The sequence below is a fragment of the Otolemur garnettii genome, unplaced genomic scaffold, assembly GCF_000181295.1.
Source record: "Otolemur garnettii isolate 467f Iridium unplaced genomic scaffold, OtoGar3 scaffold00007, whole genome shotgun sequence".
NCBI classification, from domain to species: domain Eukaryota; kingdom Metazoa; phylum Chordata; class Mammalia; order Primates; family Galagidae; genus Otolemur; species Otolemur garnettii.
This window is the reverse complement of record NW_003852402.1, coordinates 9671303-9679225: the sequence shown is the minus strand read 5'-3', so window position 1 is coordinate 9679225 and position 7923 is coordinate 9671303. Positions and strand designations below refer to the sequence as shown.

General features: G+C 51.4%; 1 protein-coding gene across 3 annotated transcripts in view; it reads right to left on the bottom strand.

Annotated features, from left to right (window-relative positions):
- Nucleotides 1–7923, bottom strand: part of TMEM184B (transmembrane protein 184B) — a 51946-nt gene that overhangs the window by 14822 nt on the left and 29201 nt on the right. For all 3 annotated transcript variants that reach the window (XM_023509458.1, XM_023509459.1, XM_003783207.3), the window contains exons 2-3: nucleotides 5966–6215; nucleotides 4391–4556 (exon numbers count right to left, since the gene is read on the bottom strand). In XM_023509458.1, coding sequence (XP_023365226.1) covers nucleotides 4391–4556; nucleotides 5966–6157 — 358 coding nt within the window. In that variant the 5' untranslated portion in view covers nucleotides 6158–6215. The remainder of the gene's footprint in view (nucleotides 1–4390; nucleotides 4557–5965; nucleotides 6216–7923) is intronic.

The following is a 7923-nucleotide window of genomic DNA, read 5'->3' as shown; positions in this document are numbered from 1 at the left end:
GGCTGAGGCAAGAGAATCACTTAAGCCCAAGAGTTTGAGGTTGCTGTGAGCTGTGATGTCACAGCACTCTACCAAGGGCAATGTAGTGAGACTCTGTCTCAAAAAAAAAAAAATTCAAGGGAGAATGAATTCCACCTTAGAATTATATACCCATCAAACACCCATCAAATAGAACAGTATAATAAAGATACTTTCAGATTCCAAAAACTAGACCTCCGTGCATGCTCTTTCTCAGGAAGAAGCCCAGAAAGCAGGGGAGTCATCTAATCAAAAAGGAGATGGCTCCAAGAGAAATGTCACCAGGGAAAAAGCAGCACTCAAGAGATTCCTGGATTAGTCTGGTTTTACTGAGAGCAGGATTTTTTTTTTCAATTCAATTGGAGCATTTGGGAATAAATTAATGATAGGTGCACAGAAAACTGAACAAACAAAAAAGCAAGATAAGCAGTAACCAGAGCAAAACCAGAGTTACATAAAGGAAATGCACGGACGGCACCTGTGGCTCAAGGAGTAGGGTGCTGGCCCCATATGCTGGAGGTGGTGGGTTCAAACCTGGCCCCAGCCAAAAATGAAAAAAAAAAAAAAAAAGGAATGCAACCTTGGGACACCACAAGGTTCAGCTGTGAGCAGCATCTGCAGGAACACAGTAAAACAAACCCTGAATACAGATTTAGGAAAAGGAGGCCAGGTGTGGTGGTGCACTCCTATAATCCCAGCACTGTGGGAGGCCAAGGTCAAGGCCAGGAGTTCAAGACCAGCCTGGACAAAACAGCAAGCTCTCATCTCTACAAAAAATAAGAAAAATCAGCCAAGTGTGGTAGCACATGCCTATAGTCCCAGCTACTCAGGACATTGAGGCAGGAGGATCTCCCAGACATTTGCAATTGCAGGGAGCTATGACAATGCCACTGCACTCTAGCCTGGGCAGCCAACACCCTGTCTCAAAAAAAAAAAAAAAAAATCGCGATATAGTCACACTGAAAAGACGAGGGAAAGTGAGAGAGAGAGAGAGAGAGAGAGAGAGTGTGTGTATGTGTGTGTGCATGCATGCGCACAGGCCCAGGGGACCGATACCTAAATCAAAAAAACCCTCTATAGTAGGACACCCCAATGTAAAACTATATAAAACTGAAAAAAAATACAAGCACATTTGTAGGTTATTCTAAGAAGAGACAGTTAGGAGTTGAAAGTGCAGTGACTTTAGGAGTGAAAAAGAACTGGGGCATTTCTATGTTTCAATCATGTGCCTATACAGGCAGTCCCTGAGTTACAAATATCTGACTTATATACAACTCACACTGACAAATGGAGGCTCTTATGGTAAATCCCTGAGTTACAAACATCCAACTGATGTACGACTCGCACTTACAAATGGAGTGTATAATAGGTAAATGTACCTATTCCAACTTATATACAAATTAAACTTAAGAACAAATCTACAGAACCTATCTATCTCATTTGTAACCCAGGGACTGTGTGTGTTACTTTAATAAAACTAAAATTTAGTGTTTAAAAGCAGAATTTTGTTAAAAAAAAAAAAAAAAAAGTCAATGTCTGTGCAATGCCCAGCAATGTCTGGCAGGGGCTGGTCGATCTGAAATCAGAGTTCTCCACTGAGCCAACCCCTACCCTCCCCGTGCCTCCCTGGCCTGCTCAGCTCTTGGAGCACAGAGGAGAAAAGGTAGAGGAGGGACAAATGGGGACATCGTTTTGAATTTTAAGGGACTCCTGGTCAACAACTCTGCGGGCAGTGCAGGAAGGGGCAAAGCCAGGGCCAGACCCGCTGACACAGACACTAACGCTGGTGAACTCCAGGCCACCTGAACTCCACAGCAGCTGCTATGCTGTTTGTAAACTCCCTGCCAGATGCCGGGCCAAGAAGATAATGGCGTTGCTAGGAGATGTGCTCACAGGGCAGCAGACTTCCTGAGAGGACCTTTACTGGGTGGGAGGCAGGTTGGGACAGACGGGGCCTAAACAAAGAGGCTTTTGGAGTGGGGGTGACTGCCAACCATCTGCTGCTGCCTCTGGGCACAGAACAAGGGCAGGGCAGAGGTTCCCCTGGCTGTGTCCCCCAACTTCTGCCACGTACCTCAGTCTTCAGGGCCCAGCCAAGAAGACAAACTACCCTTGCCCCTTGCTCACACAGGGAGAGGCCCCTCGGCAAAGAACAACTTTTTACTTCTGAAGGAACCAGACTGGCATATGCGAGGCTGGCAGCTGACTGGAGAAGGACTCTCAGCCCCCCGACTTCCACAGTCTTAGCTGTACAGCTCCTCGGGTACCCAAGGGTTTCCCTGCAGACCCGGCTGCTTCCAGGAACACTGGACACGAGAGCCCCAGTTAAACCCTAAAGAGGACCCCACCTGGCCTCGGTATTCTCGCCAGGAAGAGGCAGGACAGGACACCAGCCTAGGAGGAGGGAGCCTGGGAATTCAATGAGGCTTCATGGGGAAGAATGGAAGGCACACTTGCTTGTACAAAAGTTATAGAGTAAATAGCTCCCATGTGCTAGGCTCTGTCCAGGCCTGGGCACTCCCATCCTGCTCTGACAGGGCTGGCAGTCTGCTCAGGACGACACAGCGTAAGCAAGGCAATGCAAATGGTAGGAGAGCGTGCAGGCCCCAGGCTGCCGGAGCAAGGGCAACAGAAAGTGCTTCTCTGAGTGACACTGGAGGACAGATGGGGAGGAGCAGAGGGGAAGCCACAGAGCAGGGGAAGAGATTTCTAGGCCAAGGGGGACTGGCACACACCAAACCTCTAAGGCTAGGAAGCACCTGGCATGCTCCAGTTAGAAAGGAGGCTGACAGAGGATGGGCAATGGGGAGACGTGAAAGCCGGGGCAGGAGGCACCTCTATTTCTTCCTATCCCAAATGCATTTCCTGTACCCTGCTAGTCCTAGGGATACACAAGGTTCAACAAGTATCAGGAAGAGAGACTCCAGCTGCTTGGAGAATAGGCTCAGTGCATCCCAATATCCATGAAGCCCAGGCCAGGGCAAAGCCCTCCTAGGTCAGGGATGTAGACAACTTCTGGGCATGGCCAGAGCGGCCTGACCTCAGCATGAGGAAGACCACATCTGGTCACTTTATCCAGAATCATCAGCAAAAGGTACAGTGAAGAGGCAGGAACTACAGGCCCTGAGAGGTGTGTGGGCATCAAAGTGAGGCTCTTGAGCTAAGCACGGTGGTTAACACCTATAATCCCAGCACTCTGGGAGGCCAAGGTGGGTGGATTGCCTGAGCTCACAGGTTCGAGACCAACTTGAGCCAGAGTGAGACCCCCATCTCTTAAAAAAAAAAAAATAGCCAGGCGTTGTGGTGGGCACCTGTAGTCCCATCTACTCAGGAGGCTGAGGCAAGAGAATCACTTAAGCCCAAGACTTGGAGGTTGCTGTGAGTTGTGACACCACGGAACTCTACCAGGGGCAAGAAAATGAGACTCTTTGTCTCAGAAAAAAAAAAAAAAAAAAGTAAAGCTCTTGACTCGAGGGACCACCCCATTCCTATTGGACTGCCTAGGCACTCCTGGCCTGCCACCTGTCTTGAAACCTCTGGCCTCTCCCTTCTCATCCACCCTTCACCTAGATCTGTAAAACCTGCAATTTCTAATCTTGTCATATTTTTATGTGTCAACAGTTTAAAAGAAAATGTAAATTCTCTATGTCCCTGTCCTTGGCTCCCAGTGCAATCCATTCTCTGCCCCTGACCTCTCCTCTGGCCGAGACTGGTCCCCAACACAGCACCCCCAATGACCTCCCAGCCAGAGATTCCTCTCTCCCTGTCAGAGTAGCTTCCTTAACATCTCAGGCTGACAGTTTAGAGACCACAGGTCAAAGAAGGCAGAGAAGGTGAAGAATGGCCTTGCTGCAACCCAGGGCCTGGTCCATGGTCAGAGCTCAGCCCAGGAGCAGGTGATGTTTCTGCTCCACACACAGAATTCAAGGTCCCTTGGTGAGGTCCCTTTTCGGTGGCACCGCAAAGCACCTCATGGGACAGAGCTCTGATTGTTAAGACCCAGGAGGATGGAACCTGGCTCTACTGCTGCCCCTGCCCTCCCTGGATAAATCCCCACTCAGCTGTACCTGGGGTGACCTGGAGTTTCTCGATACACAAAGACCATTCACTTGCTGCCACCCCCACTTGGAGATGCCAGATTGGGAAATGAGACATAAGTGGAGGGCCTGCTTCCAGGTATCTGTAAGGGGAGACTCCTCTACATGTGCTGTTACCTGTCGATTTGGGACAGAAACCCTGAGGGGGTAAAGTGAGGGCTGGGTCAAGACCAGTCATCCTGTTAGGCTGGCAGGCCCCTCATGGAAGAGCGTGGGTGGGGCTCCCAGGGGCCACCAGCTCTCCAGCCCTCCCCCATACCCCCACGCATCCTCACCCTCGTAGCAATCGCGTACGGTGCCGAAGTACACGTAGTACTGGTCGTTGGTAAAGAAGAGCAGGCTGAGCCAGGAGTCAAAGGCGTAGATGGGCACAATGAAGAGGATGCGCACGATGTACCGCTGCTCGTTGGGACAGCTGTAGCAGCGCAGGTGCATGTAGATCTGGGGGCAGAGGGCACATTAGCCAGGCCTCCCGTCCGCGGGAGGGGCAGCCTGGCCAGGGGACGTGGGCATGTGTGAACTCCTAGCTCTGCCACTCACTGGCCTAGCACCTGACTTGAGGCACTCACCCCGAGCCTTAGAACTCTGCTTTGTGAGATGCGGGTGGGGAACCCTGCGTCCAAGGCTGCTGTGAGACTCAGACCACCATGTCACACAAAGCCCGGGGAGCACACGTGTGGTGTCCAAGGGGCCTCCTTGCAGATGCTATGGTGGTGAGCCCACACCCCTAGACCAAGGGTCAAGGACAAGCCTGGAATCCAGTTTAACAAGCTTGCCAGGAAGTCACATACAGGTGGCTCTGCCCCAACAGCCCACCTTCCCCTTTGCCCTTCTGGGCAGAGGGTCTGAAGCAACAGGATGGAGGTAAGGCACACCCACCTGGGTTGTAGCCCACCCTGCCCTGTCCCCTAACTTATAGTGCAAGGGTAAGAGAGCTGGGGGCCCCCTTCTGAGGGAGGTAGATGCACTTCCTGGCTGAGTTTGTGAAACAGAGGCAGGACCACCTGCCTTACCCTGAAGTTAGGAGAATGAAGTATGACTTTCAGAAAATAGGAGCTACACACAAAGGCCAACAGCTGTTCTAGAATAGACCTCAGTCCCAGCAGCCCCTACATGTCCCATCCCAGGTCTCATGACATCACACATGGCCCAGCCAAGCCCCAGGCCAGGGAGGAAAAGAACAAAATATTCTCCATCTGCTATGAGCTGACCACTTTGGGCATAAGCGGGTTCTGGAAAGGATGGGGACATGGGGTGACGGGGCTGACTGGGGAACCTGGGCAGACACACCCAGCCCTTCTACACTGATCACCTGCAACCCTCCTTTTTGGGCCACTAAGCCTGTCTTAGCCCACACCCAGCCCTCTCTGAGGCTGTGAGATAACAGGGCTGGACAGGAAACTTGACTTCCATCCTAGCTCTGCCATCTTTCCCTCTTCCCCCCTGCCTCTCAGTTTTCCACCTGCAAAGGGGCTCCTGCCAACCATGTGCTCCTATAGTTCCTGGCTCCCTGGAGCTTAGACTGGAATGAAATTAATTCTGACCAATCTAAAGGGAGCAGAAAAGACAAGTGTCATCTCTGGATTGAGGTGCCTTCCTCAAATTCACAGCTCCCAGTTGTCAGAGGGAGGATGCCTTGAAGCTGCACGATGCTGGGGCTGTACAGCAGTACCTGACCTGCTCTGGGCCAAGTTGGGATATGTGCAAAAGATCAACTTCTATCAGGTGACGCCTCTGAAAATTCAGGGTTTATCTATTACTGTAGCATAGCCTGGCCAGGCTAATACTCTGTTGGACTAGAAACCACTCAGGATCCTTCTAGAAGCCCCTCCCCGCCAAGGCCTGGGTACCTGGTGGCAGGTGATAAGCAAGGCAGTCCAAACAAAGAAGCCAGAGATGGCCTGAGCAGCAGTTGTCATCAGAAACACAGGTTGCTCCATGGCGGTGGGGCTGCCCTCGGGGATCGCAGAGACACTGGGTGATGCGGCTGTGGTCGTGGGCGACGCTGGATCCGGGGCCAGCGCGGCCCCCCTCACTGTCATGGTGCCCAGCAGCAGGAGGCTCCCTGAGAGAAAGGCTCACAGGAAGTGACAAGCCAGCCTAGAGAAAAGAAATACAAAGTTAGTCTACTCCCCAGGTGCATAGCAGCATCGGAAAGAATCTTCCAGGTCTCTACATCCACCTCTGACCAAGTCTCACCTCGATCCCAGACATCACCCTGGTCCCAGCCACCTTCATCTCTTCCCAAGTGGTTTCTAGTTCCTCCTAGGACCAGACTCCTGAGCAGTCTCCACTCAGTACTCTTGTGACCCTCCTAAGACCTTTGCTATCCAGGCCCCTCCTCTGCTCAAAACCCTCCAACAGCTCCTAGCTCCTTTGGAGTAAAAGCTGATGTCCTTTCAGGGGCCACACGGTGTGGCCTCTCTGATCATGTCAGCTCCTACTATCACCCTTCAATGCTCAGATACATGGGCCTCTCTGGTGTCCTTGAACCCACCAAGCTCAGCCTCCAGAACTGGGAGGAATGAGCCATTGGTTTCTGATATTTTGTTACAGCAGCTCAAAAGGGGCAAGACAGGAGGCTTGGCTATTCCCTCTGCCCACAGATCTGACAAAGTGCCCTGTTCAACACAGCCACCTGCTGGCAGGCTGATCAATGTCATCCAGCAAACAATTCTGCCCAAATCACCAACTCTGCCAATAACCTGCAATGCAACCAGAAGAATATCTATGGTTGCCAAGATTGCAAACTGCAGAGCATGGGCACTATGGAAGGAGCCCGGCTGGAGCTCAATTATTGGCTCTACCACCATCAGCCAGCTCTGTGCCCTGGTGTGGATGCCCTGGGTCCCACAAGCTTTATGTTCCCTCCCCCCAGAAAATGGACAAACTCCAAACCTGACCTCTTGGCCTAAACCCTGAAGTAAGCCCAGATGACTCTCATGGTCCCTTCTAAGTCTACAAGGTCATATTCAAGCCAGAGCATAGTGACACTGATGGGAGGCCTCCCTGGGCCCACCAAGCGTACAGCCTGACCCCACAAGGAAGAGGCTTCTTTGCCCACTGCCTATCCACACCACCCGCTGTGTCCCAGCTCCCCGTGAGCAGCCCAGCAGCCCCTGCCAACATCTACGCCATGTCAGCTCTTAGCTACAAATGCATTCCCTAGGAGAGCCCTTCATGCTTCTATTTCCTACATATAAATGGTCTCTAACACACCAACCAAGAGATGTATCTAGATTAAAAACTCAAAAATGGAGAACTCATCTATATAAAGAAACTCAAAAATGGAGGTGTCTATATAAAGACTGGTGGCAAGCTTTGAAAAAGAGACACAGTGACAAGTCCAAGAATAGCTCCTGTAAGTATGGCTGCAAAATTGAAAACCAGTGCCAGAAATATTTCTTGAAAAGGAAGGTTTGGGTTATAAACCATCATCTTTGTCTATCATCCCAAATTAAATGAATAAACACAGGGAATGGTGGGGGGTACAAATACTCCTAAATCTTTACCTCCTGAGCAAGGGGTGGGGGCACATCAAAGGCTTGACTATAGACAGTGTTGAGGTCCCTGTGCAACTCCCCAGCAGAGGGGCAGCCCCAGGGAACAGACCCTGCCAGCTTTTTCCTGGGGCTCTGCTCGCTCACACACCCAGCCCACGCAGCATTCTCAGAGCTCCCTCCCGGTCTTTATGTAGGTCGCTTAGTTCACAAGAAATGCACCTAGAGGCTCGGCGCCTATAGCTCAACCGGCTAAGGCGCCAGCCACGTACACCTAAGGTGGCGGGTTCGAATCCCCAGCCCGGACC